This window comes from Anolis sagrei, chromosome 11 (genome assembly GCF_037176765.1).
Source record: "Anolis sagrei isolate rAnoSag1 chromosome 11, rAnoSag1.mat, whole genome shotgun sequence".
Classification (NCBI taxonomy): domain Eukaryota; kingdom Metazoa; phylum Chordata; class Lepidosauria; order Squamata; family Dactyloidae; genus Anolis; species Anolis sagrei.
The window spans coordinates 28,608,520-28,634,644 of record NC_090031.1 but is presented as its reverse complement, the minus strand read 5'-3'; the positions used below and the strand labels follow the sequence as shown (position 1 = coordinate 28,634,644).

Here is a 26,125-nt window from a genome sequence, read left to right as displayed (position 1 = left end):
GTGTCGCATTAAACCTGGTTTTATGAGTGCTTTGAAAAACGCCTGTGATCTATTTCAAATTAGGAGGGGCTGCCTGTCTCCCTTCTCCGACTCTGAAACGAAGGCCTGCTTTCTCATTTTTCCAGCTCTGAGAATGTTTGCTTTCTCCCTTCTCCAGTTCTGAGAAAGCCTGCTTTCTTCCCTTTCCAGCTCTGAGATGAAGGCCTGCTTCTCCCTTCTCCAGCGCTGAGAATGGTTGCTTTCTCCCTTCTCCAGCTCTGATAAAGCCTTCTTTCTTCCTTCTCCAGCTCTGAGACGGAGGCCTGCTTTCTCCCTTCGCCATAGCTGAGAATGATTGCTTTCTCCACCAATCTCTGAGAAGAAAGCCTGCTTTCTCCCTTTTCCAGCTCCAAGAAGATCTGTTTTCTCTCTTTTCCAGCTCCAATAATGTTTGCTTTCTCCCTTCTCCAGCTCTGAGAAGAAAGCCTACTTATTCCCTTTTCCAGCTCTGAGAAGGTCTGCTTTCTCCCTTCTCCAGCTCTGAGAAAAAAGACCTCCTTTCTCCTTTTTCCAGCTCTGATAGGAAGGCCTGCTTTCTCTCTTCTCCAGATCTGAGAACATTTGTTTTCTCCTTCTGTTCTGAGAAAGCCTGCTTTCTACCATCTCCAGCTCTTGAGATGAAGGCCTGCTTCCTCCTTTCTCCACCTTTGAGAAGGTCTGCTTTCTTCTTTCTCCAGCTCTGAGAAAGCCTGCTTTTCCACGTCGGAATCTTTGAGAAGGCCTATCTCACAATGTCTCAATGAAAACGCTCCAGCAACTCTCTTTGGTCAGATCTCTGTGGCCCCTTCTTTCCTTTCTCCCTTCTCATACATCCCTCTTCGTTCCTTCCTTCTTTCCTTTTTCTTTCCTCCCTCCTTTCCTCCTTCCTTCCCTCCCCCATACCTTTTCCTTTCTCTTTTCTCTTCCTTCCTTCCTTCCTTCCTTCCTTCCTTCCTTCCTTCCTTCTTTTTTCTTTCCTTCCTCCTTCCTTCCCTCCCCCATACCTTTTCCTTTCTCTTTTCTCTTCCTCCCTCCCTCCCTCCCTCCCTCCCTTCCGTCCTTCCTTCTTTCTTTCTTTCTCTTTCCTTCCTCCCCTCCCTCATACTGTTTCCTTTCTCTTGTCCCTTCCTTCCTTCCTTCCTTCCTTCCTTCCTTTTTCTTTCCTCCCTCCTTCCCTCCTCCCCTCCTCCCTCCATACCTTTTCCTTTCTCTTTTCCCTTCCTTCCTTCTTTCCTTTTTCTTTCCTCCCTCCTTCCCTCCTTCCTCTATACCTTTTCCTTTCTCTTTTGTCTTCCTTCCTTCCTTCTTTCCTTTTTCTTTCCTCCCTCCTTCCCTCCTTCCTCTATACCTTTTCCTTTCTCTTTTCTTCCTCCTTCCTTCCCTCCCCCATGCCCTTTCCTTTCTCTTTTCCCTTCCTTCCTTCCTTCCTTCCTTCCTTCCTTCCTTCCTTCCTTTTTCTTTCCTCCCTCCTTCCCTCCTTCCTCTACACCTTTTCCTTTCTCTTTTCCCTCCCTCCCTCCCTCCCTCCCTCCCTCCCTCCTTCTTTCCTTCCTTCCCTCCCCATGCCCTTTCCTTCCTTCCTTCCTTCCTTCCTTCCTTCCTTCCTTCCTTTTTCTTTCCTCCCTCCTTCCCTCCTTCCTCCATACCTTTTCCTTTCTCTTTTCTCTCCCTCCCTCCCTTTCTTCTTTCCCCTTCTTTCCTTCTATTTCCCTCCTTCCTCATACACATCACATATTCCACGAACTATTCAAGACCACAATCCTGGTCTTTTCTGTTTTCCGTACACACAACACCAAGCTTATTTTCTTGTTTTATTTCATGAGTGTTTCCAAACTTCCTTTTCAAAAAGTGCCACAAAGCGTGCAAATACAAAACAGTCCCTCAAACCAAATACACGGTATATACATGAAGTAAAATACATAATTATTGGGCTGAAAGGGAAAGAAAAAGTCCCCAAATCATCCAAAGTGATCACTCTACCTTAAGAAGTTACTTTTTCAGAGCCTGGGAAGTGATTCATGTCCGTTACTTATTTGGGTGGAAATGGTTCCCTCGTCCTTTGGAGAAAAGTATTATGTTTATGTGTTTGTTTATGTTTGTGTTTATTTATATCAAAGCGGATACTCAAAGTATCCAGTTGAGCTCGAAGAAAGTAAGATTGGGAAGACAAAGGCTTTCACATTCTGGCCAAAACTTTTCATCAAAAGTAACTTTTTCAAAGTAGTTAAAGAACTTGTAAGGAAGTAGTTACGGAATTGGAAAGGGCCATCTGGTCAGTCTCATCGCAACCCTGAAAAGTAACTTCCAATTCCGCTTTCGACATGTGGTGCTGTGACTCAAAAGAGGAGAAAAGCCACACATTGCCATTCACAAGACTAGGTATGAACCTAAAGCGCTTTGTACATGCTCAGAGATCCATTGGGAATGGGATAAAGGCCTCTAGAGACCCTTCTTTTGACATTCCCATTCATATGAGTGAACCCAAAGCCATCCGAAGGCCCTCTCCTTCCATGAATTGATCCGATCCCTCCGCCAAGCCACCCAAGTTGACCATGGCCAACGGGTGTCCCGATCCCACCCGCACCCACCCATTTTCTTGCTCTCCACGCTACTCTTTCCACGCCGAGAGGTCGAGCCCTTGGACTTCCCGGCAGTTGACGAAATCGCTCGGGTAGTGGTTCCTCTTGAAGGTGTCCCGGGGCACCTCTTGGATGTGGGTGTTGTCGCAAATGATGCGCGAGAAGGAGTCGCGGCTCAGAGCCCGGCGTTGCTTCGGGGTGAAGACCCCATCCTTCTCCCACCAGAATCTGCAAAAGTGGGAACAGGGGACAGGAATCGGTCAACGGGGTTTTGGTTGGGTGCCATCAACGGGCAACACAGAAACACATTGTCCTAGGATGCTTGCGAAAACTCATCCACGGTGTCTGTGCAATCCTCGGTTGGGGTACCCCGCTATATGTCCATATATAAGTCAAAGTATGTATGTATGTTGCTAGGTGAAGTGGCCCTCCGTGATGTCACTGGGAAAGAAAGGTGACGTGGGTATAAGGGGAAAGGAGGGAAAGGGGAAAGAGCCACAAAGAGAGGATCTCAATCTTGCCAGAGTGTTGACACGGAGAGATTTGTGAAAAAGGCCTCCTCAGAGCTGGAGAAGAGGGAAACATGGGTAGAGGTCCCATAGAGACATTGTGAAGTAGGCCTCATCCAAGTTGGAGAAGGGAGAAAGTAGATGGGTAGCGGTCCCATAGAGACATTGTGAGGTAGGTCTCCTCAGAGCTGGAGAAGGGAGAAATTAGATGGGTAGCAGTCCCATAGAGACATTGCGAGGTAGGCCTCCCCAGAGCTGGAGAAAGTAGGCGGGTAGCAGTCCCATAGAGACATTGTGAGGTAGGCTTGCTCACACTTGGAGAAGGGAGAAAATAGGTTGGCAGAGGTCCCATAGAGATATTGTGGGATAGGCCTCCTTAGAGCTGGAGAAGGGAGAAAGTAGAGAGATCCCATAGAGACATTGTGAGGTAGGCCACCTCAGAGTTGGAGAAAGGAGAAAGTAGGCGGATACCAGTCCCATAGAGACATTGTGAGATAGGTGTCCTCAAAGCTGGAGAAAGGAGAAAGTAGATATATAGCGGTCCCATAGAGATATTGTGAGGTAGGCCTCCTTAGAGCTGGAGAAGGGAGAAAGTAGGTGGGTAGCAGTCCCATAGAAACATTGTGAGGTAGGCTTTCTCAGAACTGGAGAAGGAAGAAAGGAGTTTGGCAGAGGTCCCATAGAGACAGTGTGAGGTAGGTCTCCTCAGAGCTGGAGAAGTGAGAAAGTAGGTTGACAGAGGTCCCATAGAGACATTGTGAACTAGGCCTCCTCAGAGTTGGAGAAAGGAGAAAGTAGGTGGGTAGCAGTCCCATTGAGACATTGTGAGGTAGGCCTCATCAGAGTTGGAGAAGGGAGAAAGTAGATAGGTAGCAGTCCCATAGAAACATTGTGAGTTAGGCCTTCTCAGAGTTATGGATACCCAATGAAGCTCTTGTAGAGCTCTCTAGACTTCCAGCTCACCTGTCCCCATCCCGAACTTTTCGGAACTGGTTCCCAATGAGGCAGGCCAAGAGTGGGCCAACCCTGCCGTAAGGGACGAAGGGTTCTGCCATACTCCCAACCCAGATGTCGATGTTTTCCGGTGTCCCATATAAGTCAATGAATTTCTTGGCCAGCTTGGGGTTGCGCATCACGACTGCAAGCTCAGCCTCGTTGCTTGGAGCGGAGAGGCCGCAGAAGCGCCTCCAAGCATTATATCCTGAAAAGAAAGTAGGGGAGAAAATGGGGAAAGGCTCCAGTCTCAATGAGGACCATATGTGTTTGTGGAACTTGAGGTCAATTTATGGTGACTCAATGGGGCTATGATTCTGGAGGTCAGCGATTAAATCCTTGCTCAGTCATGGGTTACCATCGGGAAGTCACACTCTCTCAGCCACAGTGACAAGGCAATGACAAGGAAGCCACTGAGCAAATCTTGTGACAAAAGCCTATGAGGGTCACAGTAAATTATAAACAAATCGAAGGCACACAAGGACATGGAGATGGACATGGCGGAGAAGGAAAAGAAAATAGATGGAGATGGTTATGGTGATGGAGGAGGTGGAAGTAGTGGTGGTGGAGGTGGTCATGGTAATGGTGAAGATGGAGATGGAGGTGGTGATGATGGAGATGGAGATGGTGGAAATTGAAATGGTGGAGATGGAGGTGGTGGAGATGATGGTGGAGATGGAGATGGTAGTGGTGGAGGTGGTGATGGTGGAAATGGAGATGAAGGAGATGGAGGTGGTGGAAGTGGAGATGGAGATGGAGGTGGCGATGGTGGAGGTGGTGATGGTGGAAATGATGGATATGGAGGTGATGGAAATGAAGGTGGTGATAGTGGAGGTGGAGATGGTGATGGTGGAGGTGGTGATGGTGGAAATAGAGATGGTGGAGATGGAACAGGTGGAAATGGAAATGGAGGCGAAGATGGAGGTGGTGACGGTGGAGGTGGAGATGGAGGTAGCGATGGTGGAGATGGTGATGATGGAAATGGAGATGGAGATGGTGGTGGTGGAGGTGGTGATGGTGGAAATGGAGATGAAGGAGATGGAGGTGGTGGAGGTGGAGATGGAGATGGAGGTGGCGATGGTGGAGGTGGTGATGGTGGAAATGAGGGAGATGGAGGTGATGGAAATGAAGATGGAGGTGCAGGTGGTGATAGTGGAGGTGGATATGGTGATGGTGGAGGTGGTGATGGTGGAAATAGAGATGGTGGAGATGGAACAGGTGGAAATGGAAATGGCGGCGAAGATGGAGGTGGTGACGGTGGAGGTGAAGATGGAGGTAGTGATGGTGGAGATGGTGATGATGGAAATGGAGATGGAGATGGTGGAGATGGAGGTGGTGGAAATGGGGATGGAGGTGGTGATGATAGAGGTGGAGATGGTGGAAATAGAGATGGTGGATATGGAACAGGTGGAAATGGAAATAGAGGCAAAGATGGAAGTGGTGACAGTGGAGGTGGAGATGGAGGTGGTAATTGTGGAAATGAAGATGGTGATGGAGGTGGTGGAAATGGAAATGGAGACGGAGATAGTGATTGTGATTGTGGAGGTGGTGATGGTGGAAATGAAGATGGTGGCAATGGAGGTGATGGAAATGGAGATGGAGGTGACAGTGCAGGTGGTGTTGGTGGAGGTGGAGGTGGAGGTGGTGATAGCAGAGATAGTGATGAAGGTGGAGGTAAGAATTGTTATGGTGATAGAGGAGATGGAGGTAGATGGAGAAGGAGAAGGAGAATGCCTACCTGGCAAGCCGTGGTCCCTTCCCCGCTGCAAATTCAAGGCAGCCAAGTCGAGGCCGATGTGTTCTGTCTGCTCAAAGAGATGTTCCTGAAGCTCCTCCACCATCATCTGGTTCTGCTTCATCAACTTCGAATGGTCAGCCAGGAAGCCACGGACAAGTGGGTCGATGCCACCTATGGAACCGAAAGATTCTCAGGGAAAGGGCTCTTTCCATATTTTGAGACAGTAGAGTCACAATTGCCTGGTCTAATCTTGCAAGCTGTGGTCCAGATGTGGACATCTCTGCACCCAAAGATCTGCTCATTTACCTTCCATTACTATTCTCCATGAAGCGCAAAAGGTGCCGGACAGATGAGCATAGAAGTACGGAGCCAAGGGCTTGAAATTGTGATCCAGACGGGGCACCAAGGGTGGGATGGAGCCATGTCCGAACCGGAAGGCCAAGGAGAAGACATTCGCCACAGTTGGGTCTACCGATTCCTTGTAGCCTGTATAGAGTGGCAACTGCCTGTTCATCTCGTTGCCCAAGACAAGGGGCAAGTAATCTCGGAAGGTGATGACCTGCAACAGAACCACGAGAAGGTAAGCCAAATTCTTGGTTCAACTGCAGGGTGTTCAGACAAATAAATGGTGTCCAGCATCTGATTCAGGAGCACTCCTAATCAGTGCCACAGTCCCAAACATCTGGAGAACCTTATACCCCAAACTGAAGCCATTTCTTTGAATCTGATTGCTACCTGGTTCTCTGCATCAACAATCTTCCGGGCTTCTTGGTACAGTTTCTCTCCATCCCAATGTGGATTCATCTTCTTTAGTTCGGTGGCCAACCGGTTATGTTCCCGGACAAACAAGGTATGCATGGCAGTCAGTCCCAGGTTTTCTGTGGCCCGTTTGTCTCCTAGAATATAGAAATGGAAGCACAAAATAGAAAAATGTACACTATACAAGCACTAGAGTACTAGCAGATATACCTGGCTGGTGTTGCCCAAATGTCATTGGGACCAATGCCTGCCCACTTTCTCCCTTCCCTAGCTTTGAGAAGGCCTATTTTCTCCCTTCCCCAGCTCTGAGAAGACCTACTTTCTCCCTTCTCCAGTTCTGAGAGGGTCTACTTCTCCCTTCCCTGGCTCTGAGAAAGCCTACTTTCTCCCTTCTACAGCTCTGAGGCCTACTTTCTCCCCTCCCCAGCTCTGAGAAGGCATACTTTCCCTCTTCCCCAGCAATGAGAGGAACTATTTCTCATTTCTTCAGCTCTGAGGTCTACTTTCTCCCTTCCCCAGATCTGAGAAAGTCTACTTCTTCCCCAGCTCTGAGAAGGCCTACTTTCTCCCTTCCTCAGCTTTGAGAAGGCCTATTTTCTCCCTTCCCCAGCTCTGAGAAGACCTACTTTCCCCCTTCTCCAGTTCTGAGAGGGTCTACTTCTCCCTTCCCTGGCTCTGAGAAAGCCTACTTTCTCCCTTCTATAGCTCTGAGGCCTATTTTCTCCTCTCTCCAGCTCTGAGAACACATACTTTCTCACTTCCCCAGCAATGAGAGGAACTATTTTTCCCTTCCCCAGTTTTCAGAAGGCATATTTTCTCCCTTCTCCAGCTCTGAGGCCTACTTTCTCCCTTCCCCAGATCTAAAAAAGTCTACTTCTTTCCTTCTCCAGCTCTGAAAAGGCCTACTTTCTCCCTTCCTCAGCTCTGAGAAGGCTTACTTTCTCCCCTCACCTGCTCTGAAAATGCCTATTTTCTCCCTTCTACAGCTCTAAGAGGGTCTCTTTCTCCCTTCCCAAGTTCTGAGAAGGCCTGCTTTCTCCCTTCCGCAGCCCTGAGAAAGGCTACTCCATTTCCCAGCTCTGAGAAGGTCTACTTTCTCTCTTCTCAAGCTCTTCTGCAAGATGGTCAGACTATATGATTGTGAGACTCAACAACATGCCCGGAGACGTACCTCCCTTAAAACATGGGATGTTGGCGGTTTTATTTGTGAATAGGCAGAGGCTCTTGGTCTTGTTCTCAAAGGGGAGGAGGCCCAGTCCATTGTCGGTGAAGTTCTGGTTGAGGGCCATGAGGCCCAGATCGTTGCTGTTGTTGCGCAGGTTGCGTGCCAGGACCTCCTCACTGCCGTAGACCATGCTGGCGTCCAGGTAGGAGGTGATAGCGTTGAGCTGCTCCCGGACGTAGGTTGTGGGGTTGCAGGCCGGGGCCGTCCGGATGAAGGGCATGCAGACCCCAGACTTCTTGATCCGAGGGTCTCCCGGGGGGACCTAGAAGACATTTAGTCTGTGCTTATGACCACTAGTCATTTTAGTTGGATCCGCAACCATAGGACAATATATTTTGTGCTGGAAGACCTAGACATTTGTAGGGTTCTCTCTAGGAATTTCTAGATCCTCCAGGTAGAAAGAAATGCATTGCATGTAACCCCAGTATGAGGAAAAATACAATTCTAATGTACATGTGTTCACAAAACATTCCACCGAAGGGTTAAGAAAGTGGAGTTGTGATTCTAGAAGAGCAGCTGTGTCATGATCATGTGACAGGTATGACAAGAACTGGATCATTCCCTGTAGTATAAAAAGGAGTGGCACTCATGTGTGTGCTCTCTTTGACTCATTGCATCTGTGATCCATTGCCATTTTGCCATGTGCATGTCTTGCGATGGTCATCTTGCTGTGTTTGTGAGTATATCTCTGTATATACTGACAGCAAACCTGTAAATTGCTGTATGGAGAGCAACGACTGAAGTATAAAAACCTCCAAAAGAGTTTGGATGAAAACCAGAGCTCAAGTGTGCTTATTAAAGAAGTGAGATACAAAACAAAGTCAGAAGCTGGACTATAAATCTCTGCTAACTGTGACCAAGACTCTGCAAAGTGTTTTGCTATGGTTGTGAGTATATTTCTGTATATACTGATAGCAGACCTGTAAATAGCTGTGTATAGAGGAACAACTGAAGGATCAAAACCTCCAAAGAAGTTTGGATGAAAATTAGAGCTCAAGTGTGCTTATTAAAGAAGTGAGATACAAAACAAGATCAGAGGCTGGACTATAAATCTCTGCTAACTGTGACCAAGACTCTGCAATATGTTTTTCGATTGGAGCTACTGGCTTGCCTTGAGACTTTTAGTCCCATGTACAGCTTAAGGAGGATTGATTCACATACCTACCTAGCAGGGGTGTTCTTTACCCCTGCAACAGACTTGATGGTCAATTTCTTCCGGTCATGCTGGATGAATTAGATATCTCCAGGGATAACTCTTTTCTTGGAATCTCTAGGTCAGTGGTTCTCAACCTGGGGGTTGGGACCACTGAGGGGGTCGCGAGGGGGTGTTAGAGGGGTCGCCAAACACCATCAGAAAACACAGTATGTTGTATTGGTCATGGGGGTTCTGTGTGCCAAGTTTGGGCCAATTCTATCATTGATGGGGTCCAGAATGCTCTTTGATGGTAGGTGAACTATAAATCCCAGAAACTACAACTCCCAAATGTCAAGATCTATTTTCCCCAAACACCACATTTGGGCATATTGAATATTTGTGCCAAGTTAGGTCCAGATCCATCATTGTTTGAGTCCACAGTGCTCCCTGGATCTAGGTGAACTACAACTCCCAAACTCAAGGTCAGTGCTCACCAAACCCTTCCAGTATTTTCTGTTAGTCGTGGGACTTCTGTGTGCCAAGTTTGGTTAAATTCCATTGTTGGTGGAGTTCAGAATGCTCTTTGATTTTAGGTGAACTATAAATCCCAGCAACTACAACTCCCAATTAACAAAATCAACCCCTCACCCAACCCCACTAGTATTCAAATTTGGGTGTATTGGGTATTTGTGCCAAATTTGGTCCAGTGAATGAAATACATCCTGCATATTGGATATTTACATTACAATCCGTAATAGTAGCAAATTTACAGTTATGAAGCAACAACGAAAATAATATTATGGTTGAGGGTCACCACAACATGAGGATCTGTATTAAGGGGTCGCGGCACTAGGATGGTTGAGAAACACTGCTCTAGGTCTTCCAGCATGACTCTGTGGTCCAATCATGCTGGAAGACCTAGATATTTCTAGAGAGAACTCTCATGTGCATGTCTAGGTTCTCCTAGAGTCATCCTGGAGGATCTGGAGCCTTCTAGAAATAATTCTAGCCATCTCTAGGTCCTCCAGTGTGATTCTATAGTCAGTTCCTCTAGGGTTCTCCATTACCTTGATGGGGAAACACGGCGGGGCGTAATTGCAGTCAGTTGTGCACTCGACCTGTTTGTTGTCAATGCCGATCTCAGTCATGGGGGCCAGGTCCATGTCGTGGTCCACCCATTGGCCCCAGTGCATGAAGGCCAGCGAGCGCTCCTGGTCCTCAGTGACATTCTCATTGGAGGTGGTGATGATCTCATTGGAGACACTCCGCACCTGCACAGGAAGGAACAACATTGCTAGAAATCCCAAAATGGGAAGGGAGGAGGCCTCTTGTTGACTCCCAACATTGAGTAGACAGCTTGCGAGGGTCTAGCCAAGGTCTATCTAAATCCACCTGCTAGCTGCTGGAGGACTTAGAGATGTTTAGAAAGACCCCTAGAAATTTCTTCATACTTCAGGGTGGTTCTATGGTCAATATCCTCTGGTCATGCTGGAGATGTCTAAAGATGACTCCTCTCTCAGAAGCTCTCTATTGTGACTCTGTGGTCAACTTCCTCCTGTTCTGTTGGAGGACCTAGATATGTCTAGAGAGAACATAGAGAACCATGGAGACATGCTGTAGGACCTATTGTGACTCTGTGGTCAACTTCCTCCAGTTATGTTGGAGGACCTAGATATGTCTAGAGAGAACACAGAGAACCATGGAGACATGCTGTAGGACCTATTGTCACTCTGTGGTCAACTTCCTCCAGTTATGTTAGAGGACCTAGATATGTCTAGAGAGAACACAGAGAACCATAGAGACATGCTGTAGGACCTATTGTGACTCTGTGGTCAGCTTCCTCCAGTTATGTTGGAGGACCTAGATATGTCTAGAGAGAACATAGAGAACCATAGAGACATGTTGTAAGACCTAGAGATTCCTAGAGAGTTCTTTCTAGGTCTTCCACCACAACTGGAGGAAGCTGACCACAGTATCAAAATGGAGGACCTGGAAATGCCTAATTTCTAGGTCCTCCATTTTGATACTGTGGTCAGCTTCCTCCAGTTGTGGTGGAAGACCTAGAAAGAACTTTCTAGGAATCTCTAGGTCCTACAGCATGTCTCTATGGTCAGTCATGCTGGAGGATCTAGACATTTCTGGACACAATCCTTCTGAGGAATCTCTAGGTCCTCAATGGTTGAGATGGTATCTCCTCCACTTCAATCTGCATCCAACTACCAGAGTAGACCCATTGGATCCATGGGATTTTGAGGTCCCCTTTGACCTTTCCTCCTAGTGTTTCCCAAATTCTGGTCTTCCAGGATCCCTGATCATTGGCCAAAGCAACTGAAGCTTCTGGAATTCGAGTCTAGAACCTGAGTTGGGGATCAAAATGAACCATGAGCCATTGGCTCGGAGGTCCTCCAGATCTTACCAATGGGAGGGTGTGCCCTTTATAAAGCTGCCCTTGGATGAGGCCCCTTGGGAGGGAGATGCCATCTTCATACTCAGCCGGGAGCCAGCGGGCGTACCCATGATTCGAGGCACCATAATGGGGGTGTTTCCTAGAATGGGGAGAAAAGTGGAAAATTTTGGGATCTCATAACCAGAATTATCACAGGGCGACTAAACACACACAACTCCCCTGCTAGATAGTCATATGAGTCAATCCTCTCATGACCTCCTCCAGTTGCACAATGGGACAGACTCTCTCAAAGGCAAGCAGTAAGTTGCAGAGTCTTGGTCACAGTTAGCAGAGATTTCATTGCACAGCTTCCGATTTTGTATAGTAGCTCACTGCCTGTAATAAGCACACTTGAATGCTGACTTTCATCTAAACACCTTTGGAGGTTTAGTCTTCAGTCATTGCTACATACAACTGTCTACAAGTCTGCTACCAGTATACAGAGATATTCGCAACCACAGCAAGACACTCATACGACAAGGATGGTGATGGATTACAGATGCAGAGAGATTGTGGCAAGCTATCTAAAATGGTAAAGAGGAAGTTCACATATCTGTCACTCCGACTTTTCCCTCTAGTGATCACAGGAAATGGCTCACATCTCCATTAGTTTTAACGTTTCAGTGGACTATGCTATGAACACATGTTCATTAGAACTGTATTTTTCCACATGCATTGCTATCTAATGCAATATTTTCTATTTTCTACCTGCCCTGCCCCTTTACCTATTCTGTGCTACGTTTCTGCTACTTCATCATCCCCCATATAAATACTATTTACCTTTAGAGTAGCCAGATATTCCTGTGCAGACTCTTTACCTACACGATGCTTCATTTCCCCCACCTCATCCTCTGTCCTATTATCTGGACTTTGAAGATTTGGATCCGTTTGTATAGCCAAATATTCTCGTCATTCTCCTCTATCTATTCTCATTCTCCCACCATAGACCCTCTTTGTAGTACAGTAGCCATTGTGGTATAAATTAAATAGATATTATATATATATATATATATATATATATATATATATATATATATACTTATATAGATAATTATCGTACAGGTTGTTGCATTCTCCGGTGATGGTCCGGTAGGGGTTATTCTGCGGACAAGTGATAGGACGGGTCACGTAGTCACAGCCAGTCACTTTGGAAATGGTCTCCTTCTGCTTCCTCGTCAGGACATCTAAATGAGAGAAATCCATCCGAAATTAACACCTCCCTCTCCTTTTGGAGAAAGGAACTTTTGCAAAAAATAGTCTAAAGTCCAGAAAAATAATCCAAACTCAGATCAGTATTTATATAAGTATATATTGTGCCTGTTATTATTAGTATTCATAATAGTAATTATTAATATTGTTATTAGATACCAGGCGAAATGTCAGGAGAAAATGCTACTAGGACACATTGACCATACAGTCCAGAAACCATACATCACTCCAGTATTGTTATTAGTAGTAGTATATTAGCCATGGTAGGTCTTCTGGGTTAGTAATGGTGGTGGTGAATCCGTTCCAGGTTGTAGTCTGAACTTTAAAGAGGATGCCTATAATTTGGACTCTCTCCTATGAAAGAAACTTTAGGTCCATCTCTATGGGATTCTTCTTTTAAGTTTGGACTAGAGCTTGGAACGGACACAGGACCTCACCCACCCCCATTGACAGCTCAAGTTTGGACTCTCTCCTATGAAAGAAACTTTAGGTCCATCTCTATGGGATTCTTCTTTAAAGTTTGGACTAGAGCTTGGAACGGACACAGGACCCCACCCACCCCCATTGACAGCTCAAGTTTGGATTCTCTCCTATGAAAGAAACTTTAGGTCCATCTCTATGGGATTCTTCTTTAAAGTTCGGACTAGAGCTTGGAACGGACACAGGACCCCACCCACCCCCATTGACAGCTCAAGTTCGGACTCTCTCCTATGAAATAAACTTTAGGTCCATCTCTATGGGATTCTTCTTTAAAGTTTGGACTAGAGCTTGGAACGGACACAGGACCCCACCCACCCCCATTGACAGCTCAAGTTTGGATTCTCTCCTATGAAAGAAACTTTAGGTCCATCTCTATGGGATTCTTCTTTAAAGTTCGGACTAGAGCTCGGAACGGACATACAACCCCACCCACCCCCGTTGACAGCTCAAGTTCGGACTCAATCCGGAAACGTAAGGCTACCGGTGAGGTTGAAGGGCCTCATCCATTTCTTCTGGAGCTTCTTCTTCAGGAGGTCCAAAGAGGTGTCCAAATAACTGGCGGCTCGAAGGGCCGTCCGGGTCGCGGCCATCGGCTCTTTTAGGTGTTTCAGGAAATCCGCAGGAGTGACATGGGTTTTGTCCAAATCCGCCTTGGATCTGGGGGGGAAAAAAGGAGAATGCTTGTCTTTGCTTGTCCAAACTTAACTTGGAAATTCTTCTGTTTATGGGTTTGCTGGACTTTGTTCACAACACTTGTCCTAACTATAGAATCAACACCCCGAGAGAAGGAAACTCCACCAGACTCCCAAGTAGCATCTTTTACTATTGAACCTAAAGTTTCCCTGGAATCTCTTTGGTTACATTCCTCCGGACTTCTTAATATCCTTCCTGAATTCCTTTCCCCAGAAAAGGGACACAGGATTATTCCAGGTGAAATGTGGCCAAAGCAGAATCCGACTATTATTGTTTTGCCATTAAGAGTCATCATTAAAGAGCTGCAAATGGGCAAAGGACCTGGACCTGATGGCGTGCGATGCGCCCACAATGGGAAGATGGGAGAGAAACAGAAGAAACAAAATTAAAACACCCACATCTGTGGGTCTGAGACCATCTTCAGAGGTCTGTTGGGAATGAGGTAAGTGGGGTGTAAATATATCCGGTATGTGGAATGATGTCAAGGGTGGGAGAAAGGACCCTTGTCTGTATGAAGCAAGTGTGGATGTTGCAATTAGCAAGCTTGATTAGTATTGAGTAGCCATGAAACTGCAAAGTCAATCAGTGAGGGTGTCTGCATAGAGGTAGTGAAGCAAGTGGATTGTATATACATCTGTGGAATGATGTCCAGGGTAGGAGAAAGAACCCTTATCTGTCTGAAGCAAATGCAGATATTGCAATTAGCTAGCTTGATTTGCATTGAGTAGCCATGTAGCTGCAAAGTCAATCAGCGAGGGTGTCTGCATAGAGGTAATGAAGCGAATGGAGTATATATTTACCTATGGAGTAATGTCCAGGGTGGGAGAAAGAACCCTTTCTGTGTGGATGCTGCAATGAGCAAGCCTGAATAGCATTGAATAGCCATGAAGTTTGCAAAGTCAATCAGAAAGGGAATCTGCATATGAGATAGTGAAGCAAGTGGAATCTATCTATCTATCTATCTATCTATCTATCTATCTATCTATCTATCTGTGGAATGATATCCAGGGTGGGAGAAAGAACCCTTGTCTGTTTGAAGCAAGTGTGGATGTTGCAATGAGCAGGCTTGAATGGCATTGAGTAGCCATGAAGCTGCAAAGTCAATCAGTGAGGGTGTCTGCATAGAGGTAGGCTGGCCTTTGTTGCCTGAAGGCATCCTCTGTATGGGAGGTGTTCACTGGCACTTGATTGTCTGCTGTCTGGAGTTCCCATTTCTGAATGGTGTTCTTTATTTACTGTCTTAATTCTGGTGTTTTTTCATATTGGTCACCAAATACTCTCACTGATTGACTTTGCTGCTTCGTGGCTGCTCAATGCTATTCAAGCATGCCACCCACACTTGCTTCAAACAAAGGTTCTTTCTCTCACTCTGGACATTATTCCACAGGGATATATACACTCCACTTGCTTCACTACTTCTATACAGATGCCCTCACTGATTGACTTTGCAAACTTCATGGCTACTCAATGCTATTCAAGCTTGCTAGTTGCAATGCCCACACTTGCCTCACATGGGCAAAGGTTTCTTTCTCCCACTCATTCCACTGGGATATTGACACCTCACTTGCTTCACTATCTCTATGCTGAGACCCTCACTGACTGACTTTGCAAACTTCATGGCTACTCAATGCTATTCAAGCTTGCTCATTGCAAAATTCACACTTGCATCACACAGAGGAAGGTTCTTTCTCCCACCCTGGACATTATTCCACTGGGATATATACACCTTCACTATCTCTATGCTGAGACCCTCACTGACTGACTTTGCAAACTTCATGGCTACTCAATGCTATTCAAGCTTGCTCATTGCAAAATTCACACTTGCATCACACAGAGGAAGGTTCTTTCTCCCACCCTGGACATTATTCCACTGGGATATATACACCTTCACTACCTCTATGCTGAGACCCTCACTGATTGACTTTGCAAACTTCATGGCTACTCAATGCTATTCAAGCTTGCTCATTGCAAAATCCACACTTGCATCACACAGAGGAGGGTTCTTTCTCCCACCCTGGACATTATTCCACTGGGATATATACACCTTCACTACCTCTATGCTGAGACCCTCACTGATTGACTTTGCAAACTTCATGGCTACTCAGTGCTATTCAAGTTTGCTAACTGCAACACCCAAACTTTGCTTCAAACAGACAAAGGTTCTTTCTCCCACTCATGTTCAGCTTGGGGTCTCCTAAGACTCCTTTCACACGGACTGTTTTCCAAGCTGGGTGTCACCGTCCTGTAATCTGTGCATCTCGTTTCTTTCCGCCTTATGCATCTCCCTGTTGACATTCATTTTGTTAGTCTTGGCCCGGCGCTCTAAGGTCATTTCGGATCCTGATCCTGTTCCTCGATGCCTCCCAATTTGGGGTCATCTGCATATCTGAGTCATTGTTAACCACGTCAAATAGCCCTTGATGGAATCATAGAGTTGGAAGAGACCTCATGGGCCATCCAGTCCAACCCCATTCTGCCAAGAAGCAGGAAAATTGCATTCAAAGCACCCCCAACAGATGGCCATCCAGCCTCTGTTTAAAAGATTCCAAAGAAGGAGCCTTTACCACACTCTAGGGCAGAGAGTTCCACTGCTGAACGGCTCTCACAGTCAGGAAGTTATTCCTAATGTTCAGATGGAATCTCCTTTCTTGTAGTTTGAAACCATTGCTCCATTGCGTCCTAGTCTCCAGCTTGCTCCCTCCTCCCTAGGACTTCCTTTCACATATTTATACATGGCTATCATGTCTCCTCTCAGCCTTCTCTTCTTCAAGCTAAACATGCCCAGCTCTTTAAGCCACTCCTCATAGGGCTTGTTCTCCAGAACCTTGATCATTTGAGTCGCCCTCCTCTGCTGCAGGACACTTTTGGGCTCATGCTCAGCTTACTTACTCTGAGGTCTTACTTTATTTTTCCGTGTCAGGAACGACTTGAGAAACCACAAGTCGCTTCTGGTGTGAGAGAATTGGCTGTCTGCAGGGACGTTGCCCAGGATGTTTTGCCATTATGTGGGAGGCTTCTCTCGTGTCCCCGCATGAGAAGCTGGAGCTGACAGATGGGAAGGAACTCATCCCACTCCCTGGATTCGAACTGCCGACCTTTTGGTCAGCAGTTTCGCCACCACATGGGTTTAACCTGCAAGTTGCTTCTGGTGTGAGAGAATTGGCCGTCTGCAGGGACGTTGCCCAGGATGTTTTACCCTTCTGTGGGAGGCTCCTCTCGTGTTCCCGCTTGAGAAGCTGGAGCTGACAAATGGGAGGGAACTCATCCCACTCCCTGGATTCGAACCGCCAACCTTTTGGTCAGCAGTTTCGCCACCACATGGGTTTAACCTGCAAGTCGCTTCTGGTGTGAGAATTGGCTGTCTGCAGGGACGTTGCCCAGGATGTTTTACCCTTCTGTGGGAGGCTTCTCTCGTGTCCCCGCTTGAGAAGCTGGAGCTGACAGATGGGAGGGAACTCATCCCGCTCCCTGGATTCGAACCGCCGACCTTTTGGTCAGCAGTTTTGCCGCCACATGGGTTGTGGGGACGTGAGAGAAGCCTCCCACAGAATGGTAAAACATCCTGGGCAACATCCCTGCAGACAGGGGAGCTCCTAAAGGTCTTACCCTTCATTTACCAAGCTTGTAACTCTAATCATATCTCTTTTTCGGATAGAGTTACAAGCTTGGTAAATGAAGAGTAAGACCTTTAGGAGCTCCCCTGTCTGCAGGGACGTTGCCCAGGATGTTTTACCATTCTGTGGGAGGCTTCTCTTGTGTCCCCGCATGAGAAGCTGGAGCTGACAGATGGGAGCTCACCCCTCTTCCCAGATTCGAACCGCCGACCTTTTGGTCAGCAGTTTCACCAGCACATAGGTTTAACCCATTGTGGGGATGTGAGAGAAGCCTCCCACAGAATGGTAAAACATCCTGGGCAACGTCCCTGCAGACAGCCAATTCTCTCACACCAGAAGCGACTTGCAGTTTCTCAAGTCGTTCCTGACACAGAAAAAAAAAGTAAGACCTTTTGAGACTTTTCCGGCAAGTACGGTATTCTTTCTAAGTATTTAAGAGACTTGAATCCATTTGGAGTAGCCAGATATTCCCATACTATCTCTTTATCTATTCTGTGCTACATTTCCGCTACTTCATTATCTCCAATATAAGCATTATTTACCTTTAGAGTAGCCAGGTATTCCAGCAATGCCTCTTTATCTATATGATACTTCATTTCCCCTACTGTACTCTCTGTTCCATCCTGTTGGAAGGGGCTCCTAAAGGCCATCTAGTCCAACCCATCATGCAAAGCAAGCTCACCTCTCCCTCGAGAGTTTATATGCCTCATCCACCATCTTTTTGGCTTCGTCGAGGCTGCTCAAAAGCTCTTGGCCAGTGAGTTGGTTGGCGGGATCATCTCCTAAAGAGAGAAAAGCAAAGATATTCCCAAATTCCCACGGACAAACTTCTCCCATGATATTCCCAACCTTCCTAATTCTGTGACCCCTTTATATGGTTCCTTAAGTTGTGGTGACCCCCAACCATAACATTATTTTCGTTGCTATTTCATAACTGACATTTTGCTCACTTTTGAAGCCCGCAAGATGGCCGCTAGAAATTTGCACTAGACATTTCAGTGTTTTGTTCCTGTGTAATCCCACTTACAGAGTCGCTGGACACCTCATTGCTGGCCTCTGCTCCAATGACAGTATCTAAGTCGGCTCTTATGTGAGAGCTTTGGATTGTATAGGGAAGGGTTTGGGGTTTTTTTTTGCTCCTAATGCAGTGTTTCTCAACCTTCCTAATGCCGCGACCCCTTCATACAATTCCTCATGTTGTGGTGACCCACCAACCATAATATTATTTTCGTTGCTATTTTGTAACTGTTATTTTGCCACTGTTACGAATCGTAATCTAAATATCTGATATGCAGGATGTCTTTTTATTCACTGGACCAAATTTGGCACAAATACCCAATACACCCAAATTTAAATACTGGTGGGGTTAGGGGGGGAATTGATTTTCTCACTTGGGAGTTGTAGTTGCTGGGATTTATAGTTCACCTACAATCAAAGAGCATTCGGAAGTCCACAAACAATGGAATTTGGCATATAGAACTATGACCAACAGAAAAATACTGGAAGGGTTTGGTTGGCATTGACCTTGAGTTTGGGAGTTGTAGTTCACCTACATTCAGACAATTCTGTGGACTCAAACAACAATGGATCTGGACCAAACTTGGCATGAATACGCAATATGCCCGAATGGGAACACTGGTGGAGTTTGGGGGAAATAGACATTAAAATTTGGGAATTGTGGTTGTTGGGATTTATAGTTCACCTACAATCAAAGAGCATTCTGAACTCCACCGATGATGGAATTGAACCTAACTTGGCACACGGAACTCCCACGACCAACAGAAAATATTGGAAAGGTTTGGTGGGCATTGACCTTGAGTTTTGGAGTTCTAGTTCACCTCCATCCAGAGAGCACGGTGGACTCAAACAACAATGGATCTGGACCAAACTTGGCATGAATGCTCAATATGCCCAAATGTGAACACTGGTGGAGTTTGGGGGAAACAGACCTTGAAATTTGGGAGTTGTAGTTGTTGGGATTTATAGTTCACCTACAATCAGAGAGCATTCTGAACCCCACCAATGATGGAATTGGGCCAAACTTCCCACACATGACCCCCATGACCAACAAAAAATACTATGTTTTCTGATGGTCTTTTGCAACTCTTTTGGCACCCCCTCGTGACCCATCCAGAGGTTCCAACCCCAAGGTTTAGAAACACTGCTTTAAATTTTGGACTAAAACCCAGAACGGACACGGATTGAGATTGGGGCAAATGGTAATATTGCTCAACCCCTGCAAAGTTTTGGAAGGAAAATACCTTTTAAAGTAGAGAAGGGTGGGGTATAAATATAAGAAATAAATAAAATCAATAATAAATGAAGCATTTCACACACACACAAAAAAAGTAATTTTCCCAAGTTTGGAACCTCCTCTTCTCAATGAATCAGAAGGAAAACACTTATATATTAAGTACATTACTATGGAAGTTCCAATAATAATAATAATAATAATAATAATTTCCCAAAAGCCTCCTTCTCCACGAATTGCAAAGAATATTTACTTATATTTTAGGCCATATAGCCTCACATTGCCCCAAAAAGTAACTTTCCCAAGTTAAGAGCCTTAACTTGGGAGAATTAGATGGAAAATGACTTATATTTTAGGGCATTTACCCACAATTTACCCTTGGAAGGGATCCTCGAAGGCCATCTAGTCCAACCCCATTCTGCCAAGCAGAAAGACACAATCAAAGCTTTCCCAACAGATGGCCACCCGACCTCTAATCCATAAAATTGACATAACTCATAGTCAATGAATGACACCAGAGAGACAAATTGGATCCGTTACCTTCAGAGGGAGATTCAGACTCTGTCCGGTCTGCAAAAGCTACCAAGAGACACAACACCACAAGGCTTCCCTTCATCTCTGCAAAGGAAGCAAGAACAACATTGCAAAATTTGGGGCCAAAGTGATGTTCCGAGAAGCTTCTACGTCAAGGTGCACCCCCACTTTGGAGACCTGAGAGTTGTAGTTTAGGGAGCCTTGGGAAACCACAACTTCCAGGACAACATCGCCTTGAGCCAGGATAGTTTCAGCTTGCACCCGTTCTTGCATTGCAACATGCATTGCAATTAGGAATCAATATGTTTCCCCTTAGTATTTAGGTATGAATGCCAATCATTAAGTCACTGATGCCAATCTCACCTCCGCTGATTCCTCTCCAGGGCTTTTGTGGAGTTTGCCCCACTGGCAAAGGGCTTTTATAGCCTCGGCGAAAGGCAAACATAGGCTTGGATGGGACCGACGACTTCAAAAATCAGGAAACAAGCCTCAAGATGGCATGATCCAAAGGGGAAATATTTGCTGGCTGGATTCAGAGAGACTGATTTCCTTGTTTCTTTGGGGCTGAAAGGTCGCTTTTGTTAGGCACTCAAAGAGGGAAAAAACTCTCCTTCTTGGGTTTGGAAAAGCTTCCTTTCCAGAGAGACAGATTCTGCCTCTATTGGCTTCACCCAAGGCTGAGAGAGTGTGACTCACCTAAGATCAGCCAACGGATGTCCATGACCAAGTCGAGATTCGAACCCAGGTCTCCATCCACCAGGGTTGAGTTTCCATAGCTAATGGGGATTCGGAACCAGGACTCCATCAAATCCATAACCAAGTTGGGATTCAGAATCTGGGTCTCCATCAATGACCCATGGCTAAATGGGGATTTGAACCTTGGCCTCCATCAACCAATGGTTTTCCATAGTCCAGTGAGATTCGAATCCAAATCTTCATCAACTAAGGTCAACTACTGGGTTTCTATGACCAAGTAAATATTCAAACCCAGATCTCCGTCAACCAAGGTCAACCATTTGGTTTCTATGGTCAAGCAAAGACTCAAACCCAGATCTCCATCAACCAAGGTCAACCATTGGGTTTCTATGATCAAGCAAAGACTCAACCCCAGATCTCCATCAACCAAGGTCAACCATTGGGTTTCTATGGTCAAGCAAAGACTCAAACCCAGATCTCCGTCAACCAAAGTCAACCGTTGGGTTTCTATGATCAAGTAAAGACTCAAACCCAGATCTCCATCAACCAAGGTCAACCATTGGGTTTCTATGATCAAGCAAAGACTCAAACCCAGATCTCCATCAATCAAGGTTAACCATCGGGTTTCTATGGTCAAGCAAAGATTCAAACCCAGATCTCCATCAACCAAGGTCAACCATTAGGTTTCTATGGTCAAGCAAAGACTCAAACCCAGATCTCAATCAACCAAGGTCAACCATTGGGTTTCTATGGTCAAGCAAAGACTCAAACCCAGATCTCCATCAATCAAGGTTAACCATTGGGTTTCTATGGTCAAGCAAAGACTCAAACCCAGATCTCCATCAATCAAGGTTAACCATCGGGTTTCTATGGTCAAGCAAAGACTCAAACCCAGATCTCAGTCAACTAAGGTCAACCATGGTTTTCTATAATCAAGTGGAGTTACAAACCCAGATCTTCATCAACCAAGGTCAACCAAAGGGTTTCCATAGCTACATGGGGATTTGAACCCTGGTCTCCATCAACTATCGTCAACTATTGGGTTTCTATGATCAAGTGAAGATTTGAACCCAGATCTCCATTAGCCAAGGTCAACCAATGGTTTTGATAGTCAAGCAAGATTCAAACCCAGATCTCCATCAATCGTGGTCAACGCATGGGTTTCTATGGTCAAGGAAAGACTCAGACCCAGATTTCCATAAACAGCCATTATGTTTCTATGATGAAGAAAAATTTGAACCCAGATCTCCATCAACCAAAGTCTACCAATGGATTTCTAAAGTCAAGTAGGATTTGAACCCCGGTCTCCATCAACTAAAGTCAACCAATGGCTTTTCATGGCTAAATGGTGATATGAATCTTGCTCTCCATCAGTCAAAGTCAACCACTGGGTTTCTATCATCAAATAAATATTCAAACCCAGATCACCATCAACCAAGATCAACCACTGGGTTTCTATAGTCAAGCGGAGATACAAACCCAGATCTCCATCAACCAAGGTCAACCAAAGGGTTTCCATGGCTACGTGAGGATTTGAACACTGGTCTCCACGCCAAGTTCAACCAATGGGATTCTATGATCAAGTAAAGATTCGAACCCAGATCTCCATCAACCAAGGTCAACCAATTAGTTTCTATGTTCAAGCAAAGATTTGAACCCAGATCACCATCAATCAAGGTCAACCAATGGGTTTCCATTGTCAAGTGGGATTTGAACCCAGATCCCCATCAACTAAGGTCAATCAATTCCAATTTATCTATGGCTAAATTGGAATTTGAACCCTGGTCTACATCAACCAAGGTCAACCATTGGGTTCCTATCATCAAGTGAGGATCAAACCTAGATCTCCATCAACCAAGGTCAACCAATGTGTTTCTATGATCAAGTGAAGATTTGAACCCTGTTCTCCATCAACTAAGGTCAGCCATTGAGTTTTTATGATCAAGGGGAGAATGCCTCCATCAACCAAGATCAACCATTCGGTTCTATGGTCAAGCGAGAATCAAACACCGATCTCTATCAACTAAAGTCAACCTATATATGACGGTCGATGACCAGCACCTGGGTTTCTATGGTCAAGCGGAGATTCAAACCTTAGTCTCAGTCAATCATTGGCTTTTGAACCCAGATCTCCATCAACTAAAGTTTATTTTTCCACGTCAGGAGAGATTTGAGAAACAGCAAGTCACTTCTAGTGTGAGAAAATTGGCTGTCTGCAAAGACATTGTCCAGGGGACGCCTGGATGTTTAACGATCTTGTGGGAGGCTTCTCTCATGTCCCCACATGACAAGCTGAAGCTGACAGACGGGAGCTCATCCTGCTCCCTGGATTTGAACCACCAACCTTTCGGTCAGCAGTCCTGCCGGCATAAGGGTTTAACCCATTGTGCCACTGGGGACAACTAAGGACAACCAATGGGTTTCTGTGGTCAAGCTTTGATGGTGCTTTTCCTGCATGGCAGGGAGTTGGACTAGATTGTCCATGTGGTCTCTTCCAATGTGTCCATCAACCAAAGGCTTTGTGAGATTTCACACCATGGATGTGGGTCACTCCTGAGCCACCCAAGCCATAAATCACGTTGAAAGGTGCCTCTGTTTTGCCTCTGTTGTGTAATTCACCCCTTTCCGAGAATCGATTCCTCTCTCCCTGCAACCGTTGCACAGCCAAATAAGGAAGCTGGGCCAGTAAAAGAGTATTTCTCGTCTTCTCTTTTCCCGCTGAATTGTCATGACTAAGGCAAAAGCACACACAAGCTGAGGGCAGGGGAGGGGGTGTGCGAAACAAAATCATAGTTGTGAAGAAGCCCTGGCAGGTCGATATTTGGTTACACCAAAGCAAACACCTGCCAAAGGCGAGTAATCAATGTCAACGTTTGCTCAAGGAAATCCTTCTATCGCTCGTCTGTCATTTCGAGAAAAGAGGGAGGATCGGCACCCAAATTGTCGCTCGCAAAAAATAACCTGGTCGGATACACCTGGCTGGCATAATTGAGTCCCTCCATATGGAATGCAGCCTTCTTCTTTGCTTCCGTAGTTGAATCTATTATTATTATTATTATTATTTGAAACACAACTCTGATGGCTGTTGTATTGGATCACATGTCGGACACTTCCCATGTGTCTAGGACTGTGTGATGTATCGGTGAATAATGTGTGCAGAACCCAGTAAGGTGGCTTTCTGCAGCTGGCAACTGGTAATTTTGTCAGCACCGATTGTGTTTAAGTGCAGGCCAAGGTCTTTAGGCACTGCACCCAGTGTGCCGATCATCACTGGGACACCCTTGACTGGCTTGTGCCAGAGTCTTTGCAATTCGATCTTTAAATCCTCATATCGTGTCAGTTTATTATTATTATTATTATTATTATTATTATTATTATTAGTCATTAGTCATTTGTTACCCACTTTCCACATTTCCCTTATTCCAAGCCTCGATCTTCAAGATGCTTATTTGCACACAGCAATCTACTGTCAGGGCGTTGCTTCCAGGAATGGCAAAATGTGTATTTATTTATTTCTCATATTTGCCTATGTGCTTGATATTATCGCATTTGCATATAAGTGCATTCCCTTCCCTTGTTCTTCGGAATAGATTTCTTCACCAAACCTACCAATTTGGCTTGGCGCTTCCCTCTTAACTTTCCACTTAACTCACACATTGCACATTATATTTGAAAACTACTCCCCTCCCCAAAAATAATAACATCATCAACCTTCCCAATATCACTGGCCTTTGTAAGAAGGCCTTTCTGCAGAACTGAGCAGCCAACGTTGTCTGATTTCTCCACTTAAACCACATTCAACTCACAACAAGGTTTCCCAAAGACCCCATTCCCTGCATGGACTATCTTATTGTTAACATGCAATGATACACCTTTAGACTTTAGGATCATTGTCTTCTGCCTTTGCTTGCCTTAATTTCTTGACCACAGTTTCCCTTAACAGTTAAGCCCCAAAGTAGGTTTGCATTAAGATCCCCAATGCCCCTTCCTTGCTGGAAATACAGTCCCAAATAGATAGAACGGACCATCCCAAATTTTGTATTATATATCTTACCTTTTAGAACAGGTATCGGCAAACCCAGGCCCTTGGGCTCTTTTCTCATGTCCTCCTCTCTCACCATCCTATCCTTCCTTACTTCCTTCTCTCTTTCCTTCCTCCTTCCCTCCCTCTTTCTCCTTCCCTTTCATCCTTTCGTCCTTCCTTCCTTCCTTCCTTCCTTCCTTCCTTCCTTCCTTCCCCCTTTCCTTCCTTCCCTCTTTCCTCCCTCCTTCCCTTTCACCCTCCCTCTCCCTCCAATCTCTTCCACCCTTTTGTCCTTCTTTCCTTCTTTTTCCTTCCTCCTTTTCTTCCTTCCTTCCTTCCTTCCATCTTTTCATCCTTCTTTCCTTCCTTCCCTTTTGTCTTTCCTTCCTTCCCTCTTTTCTCCCTCCTTCCCTCTCTCCCTCCCTCTCCCTCCAATCTCTTCCACCCTTTTGTCCTTCTTTCCTTCTTTTTCCTTCCTCCTTTTCTTCCTTCCTTCCTTCCTTCCTTCCTTCCATCCATCTTTTCATCCTTCTTTCCTTCCTTCCCTTTTGTCTTTCCTTCCTTCCCTCTTTTCTCCCTCCTTCCCTCTCTCCCTCCCTCTCCCTCCAATCTCTTCCACCCTTTTGTCCTTCTTTCCTTCTTTTTCCTTCCTCCTTTTCTTCCTTCCTTCCTTCCTTCCTTCCTTCCTTCCTTCCTTCCTTCCTTCCTTCCTTCCATCCATCCATCTTTTCATCCTTCTTTCCTTCCTTTCCTTTTGTCTTTCCTTCCTTCCCTCTTTTCTCCCTCCTTCCCTCTCTCCCTCCCTCTCCCTCCAATCTCTTCCACCCTTTTGTCCTTCTTTCCTTCTTTTTCCTTCCTCCTTTTCTTCCTTCCTTCCTTCCTTCCTTCCATCCATCTTTTCATCCTTCTTTCCTTCCTTCCCTTTTGTCTTTCCTTCCTTCCCTCTTTTCTCCCTCCTTCCCTCTCTCCCTCCCTCTCCCTCTAATCTCTTCCACCCTTTTGTCCTCCCTTCTCTTTTTCCTCCCTCCCTCCCTTCTTTTCCTTCCACCCTTTCATCCTTATTTCCTTGCATCCCTTTTGTCTTTCCTTTCTTTCCTCTTTCCTTCCTGTCTCCCCCCTATTTCCTTCCATCCTTCCTTCCTCCTGCCCTTCCTTCTATCCTTTTGTCCTTCCCTCCCTTTTGTCTTTTCTTCCTTCTCACTTTTCTTTCTCCTTGCCTCCC

At 45.7% G+C, this 26,125-nt stretch overlaps 1 protein-coding gene across 1 annotated transcript; it reads right to left on the bottom strand.

Annotated features, from left to right (window-relative positions):
* Positions 1-2,546: 2,546 nt before the first annotated feature.
* Positions 2,547-20,265, bottom strand: LOC132770131 (myeloperoxidase-like). The gene is made up of 12 exons (XM_060767016.2): positions 20,190-20,265; positions 18,081-18,180; positions 13,573-13,748; positions 12,463-12,586; positions 11,373-11,502; positions 10,024-10,227; positions 7,768-8,083; positions 6,573-6,733; positions 6,144-6,396; positions 5,838-6,008; positions 4,070-4,307; positions 2,547-2,825 (listed from the first exon to the last, which is right to left on the bottom strand). The coding sequence occupies exons 1-12, from the start codon at positions 20,263-20,265 to the stop codon at positions 2,627-2,629; spliced, it is 2,148 nt and encodes a 715-aa protein (XP_060622999.2). The 3' UTR covers positions 2,547-2,626.
* Positions 20,266-26,125: the final 5,860 nt, after the last annotated feature.